Source organism: Rattus norvegicus, chromosome 1 (assembly GCF_021556685.1).
Source record: "Rattus norvegicus strain SHRSP/BbbUtx chromosome 1, alternate assembly SHRSP_T2T, whole genome shotgun sequence".
Classification (NCBI taxonomy): Eukaryota; Metazoa; Chordata; class Mammalia; order Rodentia; family Muridae; genus Rattus; species Rattus norvegicus.
The window spans coordinates 43,261,423-43,287,679 of record NC_141534.1 but is presented as its reverse complement, the minus strand read 5'-3'; the positions used below and the strand labels follow the sequence as shown (position 1 = coordinate 43,287,679).

Here is a 26,257-nt window from a genome sequence, read left to right as displayed (position 1 = left end):
TGTTGCCAAGACGATTAGTTTCTTGCTTCTTCTAGGGTATAGCTTGCCTCCTTATGTTGGGCTTTACCCTTTATTATCCTTTGTAGTGCTGGATTTGTAGAAAGGTATTGTGTAAATTTGGTTTTGTCATGGAATATCTTGGTTTCTCCATCTATGTTAATTGAGAGTTTTGCAGGATACAGTAACCTGGGCTGGCATTTGTGTTCTCTTAGGGTCTGTATGACATCTGTCCAGGATCTTCTGGCCTTCATAGTTTCTGGCGAAAAGTCTGGTGTGATTCTGATAGGTCTGCCTTTATATGTTACTTGACCTTTTTCCCTTACTGCTTTTAATATTCTTTCTTTATTTTGTGCGTTTGGTGTTTTGACAATTATGTGATGGGAGGTGTTTCTTTTCTGGTCCAATCTATTTGGAGTTCTGTAGGCTTCTTGTATGCCTATGGGTATCTCTTTTTTTAGGTTAGGGAAGTTTTCTTCTATGATTTTGTTGAAGATATTTACTGGTCCTTTGAGCTGGGAGTCTTCACTCTCTTCTATACCTATTATCCTTAGGTTTGATCTTCTCATTGAGTCCTGGATTTCCTGTATGTTTTGGACCAGTAGCTTTTTCTGCTTTACATTATCTTTGACAGTTGAGTCAATGATTTCTATGGAGTCTTCTGCTCCCGAGATTCTCTCTTCCATCTCTTGTATTCTGTTGGTGAAGCTTGTATCTACAGCTCCTTGTCTTTTCTTTTGATTTTCTATGTCCAGGGTTGTTTCCATGTGTTCTTTCTTGATTGCTTCTATTTCCATTTTTAATTCCTTCAACTGTTTGATTGTGTTTTCCTGGAATTCTTTCAGGGATTTTTGTGATTCCTCTCTGTAGGCTTCTACTTGTTCTCTAAGGGAGTTCTTTATGTCTTTCTTGAAGTCCTCCAGCATCATGATCAAATATGATTTTGAAACTAGATCTTGCTTTTCTGGTGTGTTTGGATATTCCGTGTTTGCTTTGGTGGGAGAATTGGGCTCCGATGATGCCATGTAGTCTTGGTTTCTGTTGCTTGGGTTCCTGCGCTTGCCTCTCGCCATCAGATTATCTCTAGTGTTACTTTGTTCTGCTATTTCTGACCGTGGCTAGACTGTCCTATAAGCCTGTGTGTCAGGAGTGCTGTAGACCTGTTTTCCTGTTTTCTTTCAGCCAGTTATGGGGACAGAGTGTTCTGCTTTCGGGCGTGTAGTTTTTCCTCTCTACAGGTCTTCAGCTGTTCCTGTGGGCCTGTGTCTTGAGTTCACCAGGCAGGTTTCTTGCAGGGGAAAAGTTGGTCCTACCTGTGGTTCCAAGGCTCAAGTTTGCTCGTGGGGTACTGCCTAAGTCCTCTCCGCAGCGGCAGCAACCGGGAAGATCTGTGCCGCTCTTTCTGGGAGCCTCCGTGCACCAGGGTTCCAGATGGCGTTTGGTGTTTTCCTCTGGGGTCTGGATGTGCACAGAGTGCAGTCTCTTCTGGTTTCCCAGGCGTGTCTGCCTCTCTGAAGGTTTAGCTCTCCCTCCCACGGGATTTGGGTGCAGAGAACTGTTTATCCTGTCTGTTTCCTTCAGGTTCCGGTGGTGTCTCATGCGCAGGGGTCCTGCCGCTCCTGGGCCCTCCCCTACGGGAACCCAGAGGCCTTATACAGTTGCCTCTTGGGCCAGGGATGTGGGCAGGGGTGGGCAGTGTTGGTGGTCTCTTCCGCTCTGCAGCCTCAGGAGTGCCCACCTGATCAGGCGGTGAGGTCTCTCTCCCACGGGGTTTGGAAGCAGAGAGCTGCTGCGGGCCGGGCCTAACCTTTCTATAAGGTATGTCTTCTCCATCCCCAAGGCTGAGTTTAAATCTTGCCTGATTTATCAAAATCTTCAGTCGAAGACCAGCTGAATCCTTCATCAGATTGCACATAATGCATCCTCAAACTTCCCATGATATTGCTATGAAATGCCAGACAATAAATATCTGTTGCAGTCAAACAACAGGAAAATATAAATTCCTTACTTTGACAAGTTAGTCCTCTCTGGGAAAGAGGGTTTGAGGAACATGAGCAGGAAGTTGCTCGTGGTTATAAATGTTACGAAGGAAGGAGGAAGGAGAGTGCGGAGTTGGAACAGAGACAGTGGGGCTGAGGCAGATCTACAGCAGCTCAGACAGCATAAACAGTGCTGCAGGTGCTGGAAATCAGAAGGAACCCATCTCCACGGTGATTTTACTGCACCACACAGCACTGCTTAATAGGAACATCCAAGCATAATTATTTTCAAATGTATTCCCTTGTTGCTACCTCCAAGGTGTCAAAGGAACAAATAATTACAAATTCAGATCACCTAATGAACTATAATTTATCTTCCATGGAATATAAGGAGAATATTTTTGTGCATTGCTTAGTGAAATACCAGAGAGATGTCTAGACACATTTAAAATTATTACATTTACATTTTAACCACCCAGATCATATTTACAAATGTAACCCATTCACTCACCCATACATTCTTAAAGAATTGGATTCCGTTCAACCTCATTCACTCTCTACCTCCTAGTACATGACTTGAAACTGCTGAGTGCATCTGATAAGGATAATGTGCATTTGGATAAAAATTTAAAATCCATTTACTGCTTCTCAAAGCAAATACAGAAAATAAGTGCCTATTAGGGGGAGAGGTTGTAATTTAATAATTAAATTGTGTTTCCCATTCCTTGTTTCTTAGCAAATGAAAACTAAAATCTTTTTATTTCATCTAAGGGAAGGTGGACACGTTAGGGAGACAGTAATCCTTCCTTCCCTGTATCTCTCTCTTCAATCCAGGGATACATTCTTCTTCGAATGAGTCAAATCTGCTCACTGACTCACACGTGCTGCAGAACTAACAAGGAAGAAGAGATTCTGCAGCCTGGATTTATGAGGTAGATTTTCCCACAAAAAATAATTCAGGCAAGTAACAGCTTCATCTGCATATTTGGTGCAGTAATAGCATAGGATGTGGACCAGAAATGATCTTCCTATTCTTCAGAATATACTTCCCTTTGAATGAGTGGGTGTCTGAGAACAAGCCTTTCATTTTTAAAGGATATAAAGGTGTCAACAGTCATTTTCCACAAAGAACAGAGAATTTGGGGAGGACTAAGGCTATAGACCACCACTGTAAGGCTTGTAAGGACAATGTAGCCAATAATTTTGAGGACTGGTTAATACCCTTTGAGTCTGTGCCCATTAAAGACTGTCTATAATTTTGTGGAAAATTATTGCCATTCATAAATGGGGCTTTCTAATGGATTGTTGACGAGCTTAACCACTATACATGGGCACAAGCTACTACTTTAATGGAAATAGTGCCATGACCAGAAGAGAACCACTTAGTAGGGAAATTGGAAATTTAATTTCAATCAGATGAACAAAAAAAAGTGAAGAAGAATACTCCAAGTGGTAACATAAAAAATAAAAAAGGAAAAAAAGACACCAGCGATTAAAACCATTTGGAACCTTTGATTACCCTTTGAAGGTATTTGTTGCCATGGTTTTTAAAGGCCCCTGAAAGCCTCAGCTATCTCCACAAAAGCTGCCAAGAAATGGGAATCTATACTGATTTCATTTGTCAGAGGCATTTTATCTTAATTATCTCCAAGATAAATATTACTCGGCCAAAAGGAAGAAGGAAAGGGGGGGAAATGGACTGGAAACAATGTCATCTCACAGGTAGAAGGAGTGTGACTCTTCTCATCCTACAGATTTCTCTAAATCCATAGATGGGGACATGTGTATACCACAAGTCTAACCTAGTGGAGAGCTACAGACATTTAAAATCAATAATGTGTTTTTGTGTGGTATCACGTTTGTCATCCCAGCCCTTGGAAGGCGGAGGCAGGAGGATCACGAGTTTGCAATCTAGGCAGCATTAAATGTTGCCTACAACAAACCATTAATAAGATCAGGCCTGAGGATTCTTCTACAGAAGAACGTTTTCAGGTCTTGACTTTCATGCTGTATTTTTCTTTCTCTCTAATGAGTATCAAGAGCCAAACATCTAGCAAATTTATCAGTGCCGGAGGATAATGCTTATCTTTGAGGAAGGTTCGGTGTAAGGTTTTCCCTTGAAAGTTACGTAACAGTTCCTCCATGTGCAGACTTATACCCTCTGCCTTTGGTCTACATACTCTTGTTTCTTTATGGCACAGTATGCAAGTTGTCACAAGATGAACAATTAAGACAGAATTCTGACAAGACAAGAATTAGACAAGCTCTGAGCCTCAAGAGGGGCCAATGAATTCCCATTTCCATACTCTAACCCACCTTCAGAAACCACCAGAATCTTGGTTCTTTTGTCAGCATCATTTAAATGTTCATACTGGTTCATACTGGTTCTTCACTCTTTGTACAGTTTAATGTGTTGGTACCAGGATAGTCTTTTTTGAACTTTAACATTCTAAAGTGCATCGCATGATCCAGTTAATTAATTCATGATTTTCCTGTCCAGCAGGTTCTTGTGAATGAAGATGATATTTTCGCAAGGTTTCAGGAAGATCCAGAAATCTCTTTTAACGTGTTATTCTGAGGTTCAAAAGGAAGATTTTGGAGTTTCTGCTATGATTTGCATAAGTGTCTCTCCTACAGGCACATGTGGAAAAGGTTTGGCCCCAAGCTCATGGCACTATTGAGAGAGGCTGGAGCACTTAAGAAATGGAGGCTAGTGGGAAATCTTCCAGTCACTCACTTAGGTGTGCCTTTGAGGCAGATATGGGACACAAGCCTGTTCTTTCTCTCTGCCCCAGCCATGAGTTGATGGGCCTCATCCACCATGTGTGCTTCTACCATAGATTTCTGCTTTCTGTATCCCCAAAATGATATATCCAGCTGACCCCACACAGAAATCTCTGAAAGAAGCCAAGTCAAACCCTTCTTCCTCTCTTTATTCACAATCCCGGTAGTTTCTGAACAATGGAAGCCGGACGACAGCTACCTTTTCATAATTTAAAGCCATTCTCATGGGGGAGCTGCTCTTGTCAGCAAGTTCCTTTAAAATTAATTGAGAAAATGACGGCAACCCCCACCCTTGGACTAGAGCAGAGTGTCAATTCTATTCTGTGGCTGCAGAACAGTCCTTTCTGTGTATCAAGCTATCATCTGTCTCCAACTTGCCATGTCTAGCATTGAGCTTCCTCAGTAAATTGGCCTGTCCCTTAATGTGCCCTGTTCATCCATTCCCCTCTGAACATCATTTATTCTTTTCACTGTGATAAATTATATGTTTATTCACATTAACACAATGTGCATTATTTCATTAGGCTTTCATTTCATTTCCTTTTGTCCCACTGCATAAATACCACATGTGTTTGGAAAACTTGGGCAAACTGACTTTATCTCCACACTTCCATTTTCTCCCATTCACTCCCCTTTATCATCTCTCATGCACGCTGCTGCTGACAGCTTACGCTTTATCAGAGACTACCGTACCATACTGATATGGGCAAACACTAATCCCCGACAACTATTAATGATATTTAGTTATGCTTGCAGACAGGAGCCTAGCATAACTGTCCTCTGAAAGGCCCCACCCAGCAGCTGACTGAAGCAGATACAGAGACTCACAGTCAAACATTGGACAGAGCTTGGGGAGTCTTGTGGAAGAGTTAGCAGAAGGATTAGGGGACCTGGAAGGGATAGGAACTCCAAAGAAATATGAACAAAGTTAACTAATCTGAACCCTCGGTGCTCCAGAGACTGAACTGCTGAACAAAAGAGTACACACAGGATGGACCTAGACCCCCTGGCACATGTGTGCTGATGTGCAGCGAGGTCGTCATTCAGATCCCCTAACAACTGGACCAAGGGCTATCTGTAAGTCCATTGCCTGCCTGTGAAATCCATTCTCCTAACTAGGCAGCCTTGTCTGACCTCAGTGGGAGAGAATGTAGCTAGACCTGAAGAAACTTGATGTGCCAGGGTGCGGGTATACCCAGGGGTCACCTCCACACTCTCAGAGAAGAAGAGAATGAGAATAGGGAGAAGGCATGTATAAGAGGGGCCATGGGGGCAGCAAACAGGATGTAAAGTGAATAGATAAATAAATTAATTAATGTAAAAAAAAGACTGAGCAGGAATTCTGACCAATAAACTGATGAGCAATCTAGTTTATGTCATGTCAGCCACATACAAATAAGTACAGATAGTGACTTTAGAACTCCTCAAAACAAAAGCTAGAACAAGGTATGCATAGGTGACTCACACCGCTGTCTAAGGATTATTCTTTGAGCAGTAGAACTCATTAAGGGATCGTGTACAAAGGAATGACAAGATTAGTGGTTTTCTTTGAGAGTATTAATAGAAAGACAGTGTGCAGAATGGCTCACTGAAAAGGGAAGCAAAACAAACAAATGGTGTAGGAGAGACAGACAGACTGACATGCTGTGACTATCTTGGGCAAGGGAGCCAAGTCTGAATAATGGGAACTTGGTGGGTATATGTTTAAACAATAAACTCAATAGAAACATCCAAGATTTCTGCTGGAAACGTTAGAGGCGAGGGCTGCAAAGCACAACACTGGCTGGAACTCCAAAGTCTGATGTCTGAGACAGTAGTGAAGGGATGAGTGTGCCTCCTAGCCAGCAGCTGCTAGTGGTATAAGGAATCACCTGGGAGTAACTGACAAGTTGGGTTGAGGCAGGGGTCAATTTAGGAGTTATTTATGGAATCTTAAAATATTGGAATTTGAGTATAGAATTGGTTTCCTATGCCTGCCCTAACAAAGCACCACAAATGAATGCCTTAAAGTTACACAAACACCTTGCCTCCTGGGGCTACAATATCAAATTCTGAAATAAATGTATGGGCAGAGCCCAGCTTGTGCTGTACACCTGCATCTCTGGTGTTGGCCAATAAGCTCTTTTGTTCTTGGCTTTGTAGATATCTCATGTCAATCTCTCTCCACCACCATACTTGGCTCTCCATGTCCCCCTCTTCTTACCAGGATATCAGGATATTAAGTTAAAAGCCCTCATACTTCAGAATGACTTCATTGATAAATTATGCTTTCCACAACCTTATTTTGCAGGTGTGCTACATTCTGGGATATGAGAGGATAGAGTAGTTTCAACCTTTTTGTGGGGACAATGTTAGATCCATATGGGATGTGAACAAAATCCTGAAAAACCTTGGGAGGAGAAGGAAGGAAGGAGAGGCAGAAGCAGAGATGGGGATAGACCCACTTACAGATCTAAAAGTGGAAGAACTGTGTCAAAGACACTGAGCTCAGCCCTACATTGTTCCCAGCTGGCTTATCTCCATCTGTCCTGTTTCACATACCCAGGATTCTGTTCCAAAATCTTTTTTTTTAATTTTTGTTTTATGTAGGTAAACGTTTCGTCTGCACAGATGTATGTTCACCACCTCCTTACATAGTGCCTGCAGAGGCCAGAGGAGGCTTCATTTCCCTAGACCTCGAGCGAACTGACAGTTGTGAGCTACCACATCAATGCTTTGAGCTGAGCCTAGGTCCTCTGCAAGAACATAAGGTGCTCTTAACCACTGAACCACTTCTGCAGCCCCTGTGCCAAAAGTTTTTCTGCTTGTGAGAAACCTTTAGTCTCTTTCCAAACCTATCAAATAGAACTCTTTCACTAGCACCTTCCCTGCTAAACTAACCCAAATGAAACAACCAGCTTATAATCCCAGCACATAGGAGGCAGAGACAGGGAATCCACACAAGAATCTGGCTAGCCACAATAGCCAGAGAGTTCCAGGTTCAGCAAGAGACCCTGACTCACAAAACAATGTGAAGAGTGATAAACACACACAAACACACACACACACACACACACACCACACACATACACACACACCACACACACCACACACACATACACACACACCACACACACCACACACACACCACACACACCACACACACCACACACACACCACACACACATACACACACACCACACACACACACACCACACACACCACACACACCACACACACACCACACACACATACACACACACATACACACACCACACACACACACACACACCACACACACACACCACACACGCACCACACATACCATACACACACCACACACACATACACACACACACACACACACACACGCGCGCGTGCGCCTATATGCATGCACACCACATACATATCCAAAGCTGGTCAAGAAAATAGCTGGGTGATCGAAGCAAAAAAACTGGGAGAACCACATCCGCTCAGGTCCTGAAGAACAGTTGCCATGTTGAGGAGAGAAGGAAAGAAAAGAAAGGAAAGAAAAGAAAAGGAAAGGAAAGGAAAGAAAAGAAAAGAAAAGAAAAGAAAAGAAAAGAAAAGAAAAGAAAAGAAAAGAAAAGGCAAATGCAGCTTAATTACAGCGAATAGGAAGACATTAGCAGAAGTTGGAATAGGTAAAAATAATTGAATCATATAAAAGATTTTAAAGTTTCTCTCTCTCGTTCGTGTGTGTGTGTGTGTGTGTGTGTGTGTGTGTGTGTGTGTGTGTGTGTGTGTAACATGAATGTAGATATACACAGACTCCAGAAGAGGGTGTTAAATCCCTCAAAGCTTGGAATTACAGGTAGTTGTGAACTGCCTGTTGTGGATTCTGAGAACCAAACTATATCTTCTGGAAGAGCAATAAGCACTCTTGATCACTGAGCCATCTCTTCAGCCCCAATAAAGGAAGTTTAATATAAGGACACTGGGAATTTTAAGTTCAAAATCATATGACTCAATTAATCAAAAACATCTCACTTGCTGTTACATGGGATCCAGACTAGAGAGGGTCATGAGTAGAAATGTTGGGACCAAAGATTTGATATTTCCTGGGTATGGACAGGATTTCAGACATATCTCTAAAAATATCTCAGAAATAAGATAATCCTATAAAGAAATGGGTATCTCTCCACTTTTAATGCTCTTCCTAACCTTCACAGGGATGCACACAGCCACTCAGAGAGAGAGAAAAATTATTTGAAAAGGTGTATAAGCACACACACCCCTTGGGTGGACAGAGGCGAGTCCCCAAGATAAAGAAACAGATCTCTACAAGTACACGGAGCCTACCAAGTGAACCTGAAGTTCTTAAACTATTTATTTATTTTTATGGGCATTGGTGCTTTGTCACATGCATGTCTGTGTGAGGATGTCACATCCTCTTGTACTGGAGTTTACAGACAGTCGTTAACTGCTAGGTGGTTGCTAGGAATTGAACCAGAGTGTTCTGGAAGAGCAAGCAGTGCTCTTAACCACTGAGCCATCTCTCCAGCCCCAAGCCTATTCTTGAGAAAATAAATCTGTTTCCCCAGCACAGCTGTTGCAGGAGCTATCCAGGGTGCTGGATGCTTTCATACTAAAGCTTTCTAAAACCCAGATGAATCTCTCTCTACACTGTCCTCCTTGGATTCAAGGTCTCCATTGTGTTAATCTTAACCAGATATCACTTTGAAACCATTTCTTCCTTATTACAGATACCTTGTAAGCTAGCATGTGCTTCATCATGTGTGTCTAATTCAATAATGGGCAGCTTCTACATGTAACTGTTAGCATGTGAAGTGATTATGTAGACAGGCTAGGTCTTCACTGTGCCCTGTTACCTTCTGGAAATACAATGAGAGAGGATCAATGACTTTATAGAATCTTCTCTCCCTGCAAAAGAAACCCAAGAGACTACCTGGCTGCTAAAGCTATAATCTGATCAGGTAACTCAGTCCACAGTCACTGTGTAAAGCCATAATTCTAAGCCTGCAAGGATTAATAAATTAAGACTACTATTAAATTTCATCCCTCTAGCTTAAATTAGATCTTTTATTTTGCTTTAAAAATACATTCAACTGAAGTCATTACTCAATTCCTTAAGTAATCAAGTTTGTGTGCTAAGTGAGGGATGAAAATGTGTATGCTTTCCAGTCAAACACTTTGCCTCTTCAACCAGAACACTTAGAGAGAGAGAGAGAGAGTGAGAGAGAGAGAGAGAGAGAGAGAGAGAATAATCTGATGTATACTCCTTTCTAGCTCTCTTCTTAAGTGACAAGGAAAATAGGCAAAGCCTCAACATCTTCAGGACTTTCCACCCACGAGTCAGACCCTTCACTGTCCTTAAATGGGTTTGACGGTCACTGTGATTTATAAACAGCCAGGGGAGTTCAGGAAAACTTTTTGTTCCCAGTTATCAAGACTCAGATAAGAAAACAGGACTGGAAACCTTCTTGCACTTGCATTGTATACTCTTTTGTGGATTTGGAAACAGATGAAGTATATGGTAACATTATTAAAATGGAAAAGAAATGTGGCATTGCTCCTTGACACAGTCTCAGATTAAACACACAACTCAAGAACATTATTATTTAAAATGATGACAAGTTAACATTGTCAACTGTTATTTGGAAAACCTCTGTAGTCTCTCCGGGTGTCAATCATACACTCACCCAGATGACTAAACACTCATCCTTGCCTCCCTCCACTTATCTCTCCTGAGTTGTTCTTCAGACTTAATTTGAATCAGTAAAAATTCTCAGAGTCTTAGTCACTATTCCAGGGACTGAGTGAAATTTAGATTCCTGAGAGTCCGCATCCACCCCTACATTCACATTTGTCAAACACAATGTAATTGCTGGTTTGTTTGTTCATTTCTGACTCTATTTTATAAGCTCAGTGCAAACGGGGACCAGTCCTTTCCCTGTCTTCACATCTCCAAGTGTATGTACTATGCTTTGCCTAAAACAAGTGTCCAATAAATACACGTCCTTAATAAATACAGAGACCTTAACCATTATTAGGTCTCACAGTCTCTCTAAAGTTCAACCTTATTTTTCTAGGCTTCTTTCAGAACTCTGTTCTAAGAAGTTATCCTGCCTCAGAAACCTTGTAAGTGACCATACCATAATGAATAAAAAGTTTTTGAAACCAGGTAAAAATTGCTTTCACTTGGTACAATTGTACTGGAATTGTATTTAGTCTCTAATATAAAATGGAGATTCTATACACACACACACACATACACACACACACACACACACACGAATTATATATATTATCAAAAAAGAAGTGAAATCTTAAATTTTAAAATGTACTTGATCTTGAGATAATTCTGTACTAACAAAATGTTTATTATATAAACCTATATTTTCTTCACTGTTTTGCCAAGTTTATTTTTTTCTCTTTTATTGTTTTCTTTTCTGCTGGCCTTGAGGCTTAAATTCAATACTGGGTTCTGAGGAACTTTATTTAGCAAGCTTCCAATAATCTACAAATAGAATGGAAGCCCTGTGAATACAGTGTTGCTGCTGTTTCTTTCAATCACAACAACGTCAAGTTCACAGCAACAGTTTCTTCAGTATCCCTACTTTCTTTTCTTTGAGTAGGTAGCACTCTGCCCACAGGTACCTACTCGCCCACTGCACCATGAAAACAAGCTGTCTCTACTTTTCCAAATGAACTCTAAACTTTTTGATATTGTTAAACATGTCTTCCACTTTTTTAATTTCCCCTCAGGGCATCCAGACGAATAGACTAAGTGCCGATAAAACTTGAATCACCAAAAATTTAGGTTTAAAAACAACCTGTCTAAAAAAGGTTCCTTTCATAAATAATGACACTTAGACTATAGATATGCAAGTAGGAATCAAATCATGGATCACAATAATATAACCCACCGGCCAGATCTGGTCAGTTACTTATAGTCATAGTCATTTGTGTGGGTAGCCACTCCCACTTATTTGCATATTGTCCCACAGAGCTACTCTTCCTTATTCCCAATTTCCTGCCTAGAGTACTAGATCCAAATGACTGCAGCAAAGGCTGTATGGCTATGCAACAGCCAAAATGATTGCTATTTTAATCCTTTAAATAAAAATCTTTCTGACCAGTGCTCTAAATAACATTTGGTGATTAAAAATAAAAACCCAGTCTCATTAAATAACTTATCCAATGGCACAGTTGAGCATGTCCCCTAATCATATCTCTTGTATGTGTGTACGTGTGTCTAAAGCTGACAGTATGTATCTTCATGAACCGATTTTCACTTTACTTATTTACAGAGGTCAGAGTCTTCTGTGGAAACCAGAGTGTGCCAATTCTAATTGGTCTATCTATCCATCTTGGGCTGGGTATCGCCTATCTTGAGGGCTGAGATTGTAGGTGAAGGCTACACCAGTCTGGCTTTTTCCATGGCTTCTAAGAATCCAAACTCTAACCTTCACACTCGTGTGTCAAGTGATTTATTCACAGAGCAATTTTGCTAGAGTCCAAATTCCTGTTTTTAAAGGGCTACATTTTCTTCATTGATATGTGTGTGTGTGTGTGTGTGTGTGTGTGTGTGTGTATGTGTGTGTGTGTGTGTGTTATGTAAGCACATGATTGGAGAAAACAATGATAATTTAGATTGCATGAAATCAAATGAAAAGTAAATCCACAGATTAAAATATTTGCCAAAAGCCTGACAAAGTTTATATAACCTAAAGTCAGATTTAAATTTTATTTTTTCTGAACTAAAATGATATCAGCTAATAAAACAAATAGTTTGTGTGTGATACACTCAGATACAGAGATATATACAAAGAGTTGCTATAGAGAATATCATTAATTTTTTTAGGAACACAGACAAAAGAGTCCAAGTCTCACAGCAGAATTCTAAAGATGTTGAAAGCAATAAGTGTCAAGGAAAATGCTTTTAAAATGGACCACATTGACCTCACAGGCTACTCTATTAAGATATGAACAGCTTTTTAAAATGTTCTCCCAGCTGTGGAGGAAGGATAAATAGTGCGCACCATCCCCCGGTCGTTAGCCCGTATCAGAGCAGTGAAGAGCTGCAGCGGAAAGTCCCTGAGAATCTCTTCTTGGGTCAGTGTCTATTAATGTGGCGGGTTCTGGTTTCAACAAGTTCCTTAAGTCGGCACTGCAGCAGAAGTATCCTTCATACCTCTACACTAAGCTTTACTTAAGTTCTAAAGGTAAAGAAGAGAGAAGGGACAAAACTACCACACTGCTAGGAAAAAGTTATGAATTCAAGAAGTCAAAAGTACCGTCAGGCCTCTGTCCCTGTCAAGAAGGCTTTAGCACATACACCTTAGGTAGCAAAAATGACTGGCATTTTCCAGTGGAATTCTGTATAATGTGATAGTCTCAGCACTTCTAAAGGAGCAACAGCATGTCAGAAAAGCAGCACTTCTAAACTTTATATGAAAAGGGACCGAGGGAGGCAGAAGGATGAAACGGTACAGTTGGTTCTTTATAACTACACAGTACCAATGGTAGGTCCCTCACAGGGCACCAGACATTGAGTCTGCTCATGTTAGCAAAAGGCCACGTGGTCCACTGAGTCAAGAGAGAGATGTAAGGCCAGAAAAGAACAGTTTGGATCAGAGTCGGTCTGGAGTAAAGATCATAAGAGAATATTTACCTGGACAAGGCCAAGGTAGAGAGATGCTTATCTGCAGACAGAAACACACCACATCATAGAAGCTTAGTTGCCAAAGGAATATGAATGTACACCTGCCATCCCTGCATCAAGCCAGAGACATTTCTCTGTACACTAGAGACCCAGCTACCAAGTCTTCTAGTGGAGTTGCTCAAAGCTGTCTCGATCTTGACAGGAGGAAGCAGAAATTCTCTGCCACAGTTTCTCTGGCATGACCACTTGTCCTGAAAGTCTGTGTCTTTACCAGGCTTCCACCAAGGAGAAAAGAGAGACTTACTAGATGTTCGTGTTTTGTGCAAATAGCTCTGTACAAAAAAAAAAACAAAAACAAAAACAAAAAAAACCAACTAATCCTCCTTTCTGTTCTCTTCTGCTTCTAAGGTCATATATCGAGCAGTTTTTAGACAACACGCTATTACCTTGAATGCTTCTCTTAAAGAAAGCCTTGCAGCCTTCACAGGACCAGACCCCATAATGGTAGCCAGAGGCATAGTCGTTACACACAGCACAGTAGCGAGTCTCCTTGGCAGACTCCATGATCATGTTTCCCTTCTCGCTGCTGCTGGAGAGTCTCTCTCGGCCATTCTGGCGTCGATTGTCAGAATTGGACCTGGGGGTGGGATAGGAAGGGGGGAAAGCAAATCCATTAGCATTTGAGAAGCAAGCCCTCTTTCCCCTCTGAAGAGTGTGAGACCAGGGGGGATGCAGCAGACCCACTTTATTCTGACATTTTGAAATAATGGTTCATAATCTACACAATGATCTTTCATTGTCTCTTTCTGACACATGCAGCAAAAGGTGTTTGCCTGTTGTATTAACCTTGAAGAAAAATTGATTTTCTCTACAAACTTGTTTAAGAAATGGACCGCATACTCCAGCGGATTATCCATAAAACAAAACAAAGTTGAGCAGGTTCCTAACAAGCTTCATTGTCTCAGAGATTCACAATTCATTCCCACTCTGCACCATACAAAGGGTCTTCAGGAAAGAGAGACAAAGCCGGAAGCAGCTGGAGGATTTGGAACACAGACGAAGTGATGACCTACGGAGACCCCACATAGGACACGATAACAATTCGAATCCTATGTTATTGTTATCAGGTAACCCTGGGAGATCCTTTTTACAACTTGACACTGCAATTTGAAGATGTTCCAACATCTTCAAGCACGTGGAATGGGAAGAACTTCAGAACACAGATGGCTATCCCAACCCTTAAAGCCTCTGTGGAAGGAGCAAATCCCAGGAATGAAACCGAGTGTGTACGGTAAGAAAGCGGAGCTCTAAAGGACCCAAGAAAACGGGGGAGTAAAAAGCTTCAAGAACACTTTACAAAAGGAGTTTGCTTTCAATGTGTCAAATTGGACAGAGAAATCCAACAAAAGAACTGCTCGTGTGAATTTGGACTTGAGAAAAGGACTTTCAGGAGGGGGAGTGGAGGTGCCCCACCCCTACCAAAACCTCATGGTCAGAGAATGTGTGGAGTGAGCAGGTGAGGATGAAAGGAGGCCATTTTTTTCTGAAAACTTAATATGAAGATTGGGATAAAGAAAATGAAAGAGTGGCTAAAAAAATAATCTAAGAAGACTCCCAAATGGGTCTTTGGAGTGAGAGAGGATAACAAAGACACCATGCAGACTGAACATATTCAGACACATAAAGATAACGGAAAAAATCGGATGTGCATAGTCAAAGTCCAGCATAGTGCCTGGAATGGAGTTTTCATTCAGTACTATAGAGATTTTATTAATTGTGTGAGAATTTCATACAATATATTTTAAAATATATTTTATTTCTATGTGTCTGTGTGTGGTCCACATAGGTGCAGGGACACTTGTTTTGGGGCAGTAGGCATCAGATTCTCTGGAGATAGAGCTGCTGGTAGTTTTGAGTTTCTGGTGCAGATGTTGGGTTCTCTGAAAGGACAGCCAGTGCCTTTAACCACTGAGCCATCTGTTCAGCTCCCCAGGCAATGTATTCTGATCATATTCGCTCACTGTGTGCCATCTCTTCCCAGAGCACATCAATGCTGCCTCTCCTACCTACCTAACTTGTACCCTTGTTTTGTATTAAAGCCATCAAGTCCAATTCCTACTACTACTGTATCCTTGGGTGTCCTTCTAAGTGTGGGAATTTGTCTTAATTACTTGTCTATTACCGTGAAGGAGATGGCTTTACAAAAAAAAACATTTATTGGGACTCGTGATTTCAGAAAGTTAGTAGCCATGACCGTCATGGTAGGGAGCATGGCAGTAGGCAAGCAAGCAGGCAAGCATAGTGCTGGGGCAGCAGCTGAGAACTTGTAGCTGAGCCACACCCACTGGCACCTCCCCAACAAGACCACAACCCTTCCAACAAGGCCAGACCTCTTAATCCTTCCCAAATAGTTCTATCATCTGGGGACTAAGCATTCAAACTTATGAGTCTATGGCAGCCATTTTCATTCTGGCTACCACAGCAACCTGCCAGGGGCCATCCCCTTAAAGTTAACTGACTCTCCCTTTCTCAGCAGCTATAAATTGCCAATAACTCTTTAACTGGGGCTAGAACTTCATGTTCTTCTACCATCCTATGCTTGGATTTTTGTCTAGCTTTAGTTTGTGCATGCCATCAAAAAAGTATGGGTCCTTATGTGTCACTCATTGCCTTTGGCTTTTACAATCTTTGAGCTCCTCTTCCAAAATGACCCATGAGCCTTAGGAGAGGATGTGTGATACCAGTGTCCCACTTAGGTCTAAGAAATATACAGTCTCTTATTCTCTGCACACTGACCAATTGTGAATTTCTGTATTAATTTCTAGTAACCATAGACAGAAGTTTCACTGATGTAGGTTGAAAGATACACTAATCTACAGATAGGACAGTAAATCTTAAGGACTGAATTTAGAACTTTGCCCCTTTAGCAAATAGTAGAAAGTTGCCCATTGAGCACAGGTTCTTGGCCTCAGTAATGGTGTTTGATATTGTTTTCATCTTGTCCAGCAGGCCTTAAATTCAATGAGAAAGTGTTTTGTGTTTAACTCCAGGGATGTCTGTGCTACTACTACACCAATGAGTGTCTTACAAGGGTTGTAATGATTCCTGCTCTCAAGCTTTACAGCTGGATACGAATGGTGATTATTTTTCCATGCCAGTAGCTTGCATAGCAACTTCCAGCACTAAGAAAGATAGCCAGTAGGGATGGAGAATCTAAGTCAGTACCAACTTGATTTCCCCATATTCTCTGACTCAAGGACTCAAGTGTGTGGTGTGCCCAGCCATAGGGTTTAATGCCATCTTCTGGCCAGTGGAGAATGCCAATAGCAGGTACTCTTTGAATATCAATAAGACCTCATGGCCAACACCTTCAGAAGAAGGAAATGGTTTGTGGCACTGGGCTTTGTAATAATTTTTAAATGAATTAAAAACAATATTCAAATATGGTTGTGAATGAGGTTGACAGATAGTGTAAGTGAAAATGTTCATGTGAGACTTTCAAAGCCAACTAAGCTCCCAGGACTTCTTGGTTAAAGACACTCCTGTTTTCCTCCTCATATTCCCACCATGTCCCAAATAACAAAGCCACATGAACTCACTGGTCCTCCCCTCAAAGCTTTCCTTTCAGTTCCAATTTCATAACCCTTCCCTGCTCTTCCCCGTCATTAATATTGCATACAATATTTTAATGGTTCATAAACGACATCGGCCATAAAACTCACAAAATGTTGGCTCCTTTGTTTGAGTACATCTGAATTGGCCAACTTTTTCCACTCTAAATAACTTAGGTCTGAGGTTGGCAGTCTCAAATAGGATTTCTTTACTTTTTAGTGATCCTTAGAGAGCATTGGCTCGAAGCTTCCAGTTCTTGTTCCTATTCTGTTACCCATCTCTTTCCATTTCATCTTCGTGTTGTTGAGCTCCCCTATCAATCCTGGATCTTTTTACTGTTTATTAATGTCTTATGGATGATTCAAGCCAGTAGGGAGCAGCTGTGGTTATTTAAATTTAGAAGCTCATGTCTTTGGTGAAGGGCACAGATATTGAACAAGTATGAAGTAGACAAACTTATTGTCTTTTTAGAGTATATCTATTTTTATAATTAATTGTGTGTGTATGTTTGTATGTGCACATGTATGTGCACATACATAAGTAAAAGTACCTATGGAAGCCAGAGGCATCATAGCCTAGAGTTACAGGCTTTTATTAACTGCCTACTCTGAGTGCTGGGAACTAAACTCCAGTCCTCTGCATGATCATTATATGATTTTAACTGAGTTTTATACCATATTAATTGTTGCAGTCCATGGGCATTTAATACATGTTTGCTGAATGAAAAACCGAATGACTGGCACACACAGGAAAGAGATCTAATGTATCAAATATTCCCCCAACCATCTCTATATAGTAAAAGAGAGTTGGATGGTATAGCAAAGTAGTGTATAGGATACACAGGTTTTGTTTCCCCTTGTTTTGTTTTGTTTTGTCTTGTTTACAAGTAACTGGGAAAAAACCCTGAGCTGGGAATGTAGGGGAAATTGAGAAAAAGTTAACATGCCCCAAATTCATAAAAATATAGACAATAATTTACTCCATCATTAACTACAATAAGATATACAAAACTCTCATAAAAAATTGAACTGTGTCAAAAGTAAAACAAAGAAGTGAAGACCATACATGGACCATCTGATGCTAAGAGACATGGAAACAAGAACAATGGCATCAATCCATAGCTGAGAAATGCTAACTATGTCTTTCAACTGTGCTCCCTCACTGTAGTTGCCTTTGAGTCTGGGTTGACAATTAAAAACAAAAGATAAGACAGTTCATTTTCATTAAATCATCTTGTAGTAAAAAGAAATGTCTGCAGAGTGGTTGTCTTTCCCTGCCTATGATATAAATGGTGTGCAGACCATGATGCTGGGCTGTCCGCATTATCAGGGAGATTTCCTGTTGATGTCAGGCACTCGGCCCGTGGTCCACTTTAAGGAAGCCGGGATTTTTACAGGGACTTTGATGGTAGTGAGACCAGAGTGATGCTCACAGAGGGCTGAGCGGATCCAGACCTGTGACTGTCACAGACCTCCAGACCACCATCACCATGCCAGGAGAGTGAACCACGGCAGCACACCCATCACCGCACACAGAGGACCAGGAAGAGCCAAGACCATCACAACCAAGGTTTGGGTTTTTATCAAAGTAGTCAGTGGACAGTTATGGGTGGTGAGTCGAAAAATATGAAGAGTCTTGAGGATCCCTACCCAGCAATACAATAGAAGTGACAATTGTTTGAGGTTGTAAAAGGGGGGGATGTTCAGAGTGAGGAGGTACCTGAAAACACCTAGACCTGTCAACAAGGCCCCAAGGTTGCAGTTTTGGGTAATCTTTCCCATTTTGGCTAGGCTTTCTTATAATGCAGCTCCTTTTGAGTTACCCCAGCTCCTTATAAATAACCCAGTGCCCGTACACAATAAAAAAAAAGTTTTTTAAAAACTCTCATTGGTTCAACAAATTAGACAGTGATGTAATCATAACTGAGGTCTGTTGGTAGCTTTCTTGCTGGGGTGTGAATAGACTTATTTGAGTGTTACCTCTCCTCAGGAAAACTGTTACACAGCAGTTCATCAACAGGAAGGACACAAAGGAAGATGTTTCATGTACCAGATTTCCTGGAGGACCAGACTCAGGAAGTAGCATGAGGAGCAGGTGATGGTGAGGCTGGCGTTTGCACCACAGAAGGAGAAATGGGCATGAAGTTGTAAGCATGGAGTTCCAGTTCAGGAAGCAACAATGGGGCCAGTTGTAGCGACTACAGGCGACTTAATCCCTGCTTCACATGAGCTGATCACCAACAGACATCTACCCATGCCCCGAGTGTCCTGACTGCAAAAACCAAGGCAATGGCCAGAATATGAGGACATGAAAAAGAAAAGAGATTCAGAGGATTAGTCTAATAATGTCCACCCTACCATAGACCAAGGCTCCTGCCTTCGTGCAGGTAGAGACAACACAGGACTGAGAAAGTGTTTCAAACCCTCCTGGTGGGTGACATGATGGATACTTAAGCTCACTGTATGTACAGAGCTATAGACTTTGACTCTGTGGGGTCCCTTTTCACTGGCCAAAGGCAACCTAGGGATGGGCACCAAGGAAGGGGATGCAAACCTCAGGATGGAACTCAAGGACAGTAGCACTCTCTCATTGTGGTACTACCGAGTCACCCGGAAACCAAGAGGGTGAATTGACAAATGGAGGCTGCCCAATGGCTGAGACTCCATCCCACCTGAGGCTGCATGGGGCAGGGAGGAGCATAGATCCATTCACCAACCATCTCTCCCAACATCCATTCACTATGCACCAGCAAGAAGGAATGCAAGAGCAATTCCAATCCCAGTGAGAGGCAGCAGACCAAAGACCATAGCCCGTGACCTATGGGCTAGCTTTGAGCCTTGTAGCTTTACAACGCAACCATCTGCATAATCTATGCAGCACACAACCTGCGCAATTTCCATCTACAGGCTTGTCTTTGGGGTGATAACAGACGCGCTCATTTCTTAAACCTAGTCTTTCTTGGGTTCTCCATTGTTGATAACTTGCTCAAGTTGAATCTTTTAAGACCTTCATTTTCAAATGTGTAATAAAAGTTTTACAACCTGGTTTCTTTCTCTCCTTGTTTTTCAAAACAAGTTAGCAAACCACAGCACTTGATCATGAAGATCTTAAATGAAAACAACAGGTGACCTGGGGGACTTGAGAAGGGATTCTGCCTCCAGTATCCACATAGTCCAAAGAACAACTGCTCTGTGATTTTATTTCTGTTTTTATATATTTTTTTGCCTTCAGTTAAATATACAGGAGAAAATCTACTGTGTTAAGCAACTCAAGTGTTAAGTGGTGTTAAGTATATTCATGTTGGTGCACAGCCAGTCTTTAGAGTTGTTTCATCTCATAAAACTGAGTTGCGCGCATTAAATAATAATTCCTACTTTATCCCTCTTCAGCTACTCTCAGGCATCCTTCTACACTCTGGTTCAGTGGATGCCATGGCTCTAGCAGCCGTGTCAAATGGAATCATACAGTATCTGACTGGTCTGGGTCCGGAATATTGTATGTAGCATAGTGTCCTTCATATCCATTCATGTGGATTCATGTGGTAGCATGTGTTAAATCTTTTCTTCCTGTTTTTTTCAAAACAGGGTCCCACTATGTAACTCTGGCTGTCCTGGAACTTACTATGTTGACCAGGCTGGCCTCAAACTTACAGAGACCCACCTGTCTCTCCCTTCTGATTGCTGGGATTAAAAGCATGAGCCACTACTCCTGGCTACCATTTTTTTATTGGTTTTTGCTGTTGTTTGTCTTTGAGATAAGCTCTTGCTCTGTATCCCAGAATGACCCTGAACTCACTATGTAACCCAAGCTGGCCTCAAACATATTGTCTTACATCAACCTATGAATTACAGGTATGCACCACTATGCTGGGCTAGAGTTTCCTTCCCTTTTCAGATTTAATAATGTACCACAGTATATATTTATCATATTTTGCTTAAATATTTATATATAGGTATAACATTAATATATTATACATTATGAATATATTGTGTGTGTCATTTCTACCTTTGAGTCATTGTGAATAATGTTGAATGAACATAGCTATACAAATATTTTATCAAAACCCATATTTTAATTCTTTCAGATAATCAGAAACAGAATTCCTAGAACATAATTCTAATTATAGGTTAGTGTATAGTTGTGGGTGTGGGTGTAAGTGCACCTATATGCATATGTGTGGGGGAGTCAAAGGTCAGCCTTGGCTGCTGTTCCTTAGGAACCACCTACCTTGCCTATGGAGACATAGTCACACACTAAGACTTGGGGCTTGCCCATTAGGATTGGCTGAGTGCCAGGAAAGCCCCACGGACCTACCTGTCTATACCTCCTCAGCACTGGGATTACAACTACGTGACATCATGGTTTACATGAGTGGCAAGTATTGAACTGGGTCCCCATGCTTGCTTGGTGAGCACTTTACTCTTTCCCCAGTCCTGTATTTCTAGCATATTAAATATCTGTCATGAGTTTACCCATAATGGCTCCACCATCTTACATTTCCACCCAGTGCAAACATCATTTTCCACTTATGGTCTCTAGCTAGCTCCTTTCGGGGCTGGTTTTCTTGTCGCTCTTGCTGTGTACAGTTGTCCCAATGGCTGTAAGGAGGAAACTATGGTACTTTTGAGGTCTCATTTGGCACGAATCCCTCTTCTGCCACCTCTCTTAAAGTTCAGAGCCTTGAAATAGCTTCTTCCCATTCTAAACGTCAGAGGTTTGTCTGGACTTGACCTCTTCTGCTAGGAGCTACATTATTCTTTCCATTGAATTCATTCAATCTCTCTTGCTGTGCCTCAGCTCAAATACTGACTCAGCACACATTGATAGTAAGTAGATGAATCAATAAATGGATCGGTGGAGCAACCATTTCACAATGTAAATGGAATATGTAAAATCTGTGTCTAAGGTATCAGTAAAAAATAAACAAAAAATCTGGAGAGCTACAATAAATATATGCTCTCAGCAACGTGTTCCTCATTAAACTAACTTTTGGATGACTCCAGAATGCCAAAAACTCAACTGTGAACACAACTACAAAAGCAGAAGGCACACTGAAGAAGAAGGGGGAATGTTTATTGTCCATTATGCAATGTATCAAACCAAGGAGATCATACATATAACATTAATAATCATACTAACTGGGCCCATCCTTGTTCTAGAAAGATGTCATGAAACTTCAACTAGATCAGGGGAAAGAGGAGAGTTTCCCATGGGTTGAAAATTCCTATGGCATCTTGCAGTAGTAGTCAAGTTACTTGAATATCACAAAGGTAAAACCAATAAGGTGCAATGATCTACATAGAGCTGTGTCCTCAGGATGCAGAAATTGGCCTTATCATCTGTAATGCAAAGCATCGGAATGTAAGTCTATATCTGGGATCAGAACTGGTCACAGTGCTGGATCATTAAGAGGCATCTATGTCTGGGAACAGATGTGATAATAATGCCGGTAGTTAGGATGAGTCTACAGCAAACCTGACCACAATGGTGGGTCGTGGGGAAAGTCTACACCTTAGTGCAGACCTTTTCATATTAATGGGTCATTGGAAGATGTCTATACCAGACTTGATCACACCAGTAGAGGTACTGGCTAGTTTTATGTCAACTAGACACAAGTCAACAGAGTCATTGTGGAAGAGTGAATCTCAATTGTAGAAATGTCCCCACCAGACTGGCCTGTGGACAAGACTGTGTTCCATTTTCTTTATTGGTGATTTATGTGAGAAGGTCCAGCCCTTTGTGAGTGGTGTCACCCCAAGATGGTAGTCCTATAAGATGGGGTTCTATAAGAAATCAATCTATGCAAGTCATGAGGTGCAAATCAATAAGCAGCACCCCTCCATGGCCTCTGCATCAGCTCCTGCCTCCAGGTTCCTTTCCTGTTTGAGTTCCTGTCCTGACTTCTGTCATCAGTGATAGACCATGATGTGGAACTAAAAGCTGAAATAAACTTTTTCTTCCCCAGGTTGTTTATGGTTGTCGTGCTTTCTTATAGCAATAGAAACACTAAGGTCACTGGGTTAAGTTCACACACAAGCTCAGGTCTGATCACAACGGCAAGGAGAGTCCATATCTAGGCTCAGACCAGATCATAGTTGTAGATTGCTGGAAGAAGTACACATCTTGGGTCAGAATTGGACTATAAGAAGTTGACATGAACATAAGATTATCTGAGTACCTCTGGCTAGATCCAACTCAACAGATAAGCCTGTGACAGGTCCTAGTCCCATCCCTTTCTGCTGATCACTCTCTAGCCTTGGGTCCATGCACCTGTCACACAGATCTGGCATTGTCAGCCTCATACCTCCTTGGTAGGAAATATGTGAGCTATGTCCTCACCAATCTTTCTTTAACTCCTTCAACTTCAGAGTTCCTGCTCACCTTGGTTTCCTTTATTTTCATAGAACCAAAATCAATTGTTCTTACCATCTTTAGGTTCTGACTTTCTAGATGGAAGCCTCACAAACTCTAACCAGGTCTTTGGCCCTTTGTCGTAATTAAAAGATAAATCAATTGTTTAGCAAAATTGCCTTAAAACCTTTTTTCTTATAATAGCCTTTCTCACTGAATAATCCAGAAATTTTTAAAGAATTGCAATTATAGAATGCACAGAGAGAAAATAATAGTGGTAGTGAAAGGTGGACAGAAGAGAGAGATCAAAGGAGAGGAAAAAGAAAGAGGAGGAGGAAGAGGAGGAGAAGCAACATGGTTCACCTACAGAAAGTGGAAACCTACCTGCCTCGGTTTGGTTGCACTTATATTACATCAATTGAATTCTTAAGTATTTTCAAGAGCTCATCCCATTGACAATATGATATAGTCAACATACTAAAAACAAAATCTCAAAGCATTTATACAAAATCCAGAGAGAAGACTCCCTTGAATCAAGAAAAGTATTGCATAATAAAAAATATTAATTGAAAAGATTTCCATTAGTCCAAAGAAAAATTTGAAGTTCAGGGTAATCCAACACTGCTGTTTTTCCCAACCATAAATAATAGTACCAGCTATTCAAAGTCATTATTACACTGCTAGCCTAGACTTTTTATTATTTTTTTCTTTTTTCTTTTTTCTTTTTTTCGGAGCTGGGGACTGAACCCAGGGCCTTGCACTTGCTAGGCAAGCGCTCTACCACTGAGCTAAATCCCCAACCCCGACTTTTTATTATTTTTTTAATGCAGAAAGTCTTAGGATTATAGAAGAGATTTTTTTACAAAAGAACCAACAAGTGACTGCTCCTTAGAAAACAATTTAATTGAATGTTATTAAAATAACTTTGCATTTTCTTATCAAACCCTATGCTATGTATACTAAAATTCCCTCCTCCTTCTCAACATGGCATTCATCACAGTTTCTAGTCCTATGGGTAAATGACAACTGTAATATACAGTAATATAGTAATAAATGTAAATATACATTCCTCTCATAAACGGTAAACTCCAATATGACAAAAATCATGCCTTATTTCATGTATTTCAAGTGACACCCAGTAGGTTAGGAATAAATGCTTACTAGATACACTCCCCACCCCCCGTATTTAACCTCCTGTCATATTTAGTGAACTCTTTCTTCACAATACTCTGACCTTGGCTCTCTATTCCTTGTTTTTGATCATGTCTGAACAATCGGTAATAGAGTTTGAATTGTAATTAATCTCCCAGATTCTCCCTGCCAGCTACTTCACACTGAATTGTCACAATCATTTCTTATACCATATAGGTATGGGTTGCTACTTTTCAGAAAGTCAGGAACCAGCTTTAGAATGATTAAACTTCTAAAAGAATCTGCAACATGCATATACAACTGTTCTTACGACAGTTAGAAACCAAGGAAAGGCAAAAACATCATTAAAACCATTTGCAGAATTCATCCCAAGTCACTGATTTTTCTGCTCTAGCCAGCACTGTTCTCTGTTGCTCTTAAGCAAGATTTGATCACATCCACCTCTGACATAGTTCAGAGGTGTATTCATCTCATCGCCCCCAGAAAACCAAGCTTTAGTTTCACATCATCCACAAGACCAGACCTAAACATTCCAGATCACACTGTCTCCTCAACTGAATTCTTACATTACTGGCTGCCCTCACCAGAGCTCTTCATACCTTCTTTGTGAGCTCCTCCCCCCTCAGCCACCCCACCTTTACACACTGTGTGATTTGTTCTTCCCTGGTCAGTCTTCTAAATGACAATTCCCAGGGTTCTTCCTTTAAGGCTTTGCCATTCTCCATCAACATGTGATCTTCATAGGAACTAAGATGTGTGTGGTCATACCCATAACCCTCACACACCTTCTTCTAGGTCTCAGGCCCATGGGATAATTGTTTCTCTTGTCTACTCTTCATTATGCCTCGACCTCAAGCATTCTACCTACAAAGCAGAAACCTGAGGCTTCTTCACAGAGCCAGCTTCTCCTCCTGCCTTCCATGTGGTCCTATGATCCGCTAAGGATCTGAACCTATTGCTCCCTCTACCTGGACCACCTCACTCTTGGGTAATTCTGAGGTACCATCCTTTCTGGGCTCAAGTTTCTTTCCCTCCAAAGAGTTTAAGATCCACCGGCCCCTTTTTCACAGACCTTGAGGCATCGTCTATATCAGAAGACTTTACCTTTCCTTATTCAGACATTCATTGGGTTTCCACCAGACCATAAGAAAAGGTCTTTTCAAGATGTGTAAGTGCTGGTACAATCTGTCCCCTGCCTGCCTTTGACAACATTACCCTCACCCCCAAACCCCCACTAGCCCCCAGCTTCAGATGCTACCACATTGATGTGGCTAGACCATCAATTCTGATTTTACATGCCCACGTTTTACAAGCCATTCCCTGCTCTGTGGTTCAGCACCCACCCCCTTCCTACAGTCAGTTTCCGGGCCCCTCCACATGAGACTCCCTCTTACCTCTATATCTTTACTGCTTTGTGTCCTTGACAGAGTTTTCAGCATCCTCACATCCAATCTGATCTAAGCGTGCTTATTTTATCATCTGTTCCCCCTCTTGAAATGCGAACTTCATGTCTCCCAGTACTTTGGGAAGAGACTTACACAAAGAAACAAGTGTTGAACATCAAATGTGTAAACAGGTCATGAGTTCAATGAGCCCATCCTTGGTGGGTTTATCATGTTTGATGGCATAGCCACTACCTTCATTGTGACAGATACCATGGTTACTTTATTTGCCACAAAGCCACTGATTGTCTTTAGTGCATGACACGCGGTTGGATGACTAATAAAGATTTGCAACCTGAATGAGTGCAGTT

At 41.3% G+C, this 26,257-nt stretch overlaps 1 protein-coding gene across 13 annotated transcripts in view; it reads right to left on the bottom strand.

The window, feature by feature from the left end:
• Esr1 (estrogen receptor 1) overlaps positions 1-26,257 on the bottom strand; it is a 392,546-nt gene that overhangs the window by 212,395 nt on the left and 153,894 nt on the right. For 11 of the 13 annotated variants that reach the window (NM_001433731.1, XM_087622361.1, XM_087622605.1 and 8 more), the window contains exon 3: positions 13,836-14,026. In NM_001433731.1, coding sequence (NP_001420660.1) covers positions 13,836-14,026 — 191 coding nt within the window. Of the gene's footprint in view, positions 1-13,835; positions 14,027-25,898; positions 26,154-26,257 lie in introns of those variants that run through there. The other 2 variants (XM_087622725.1, XM_087622763.1) reach the window with 2 other exon arrangements.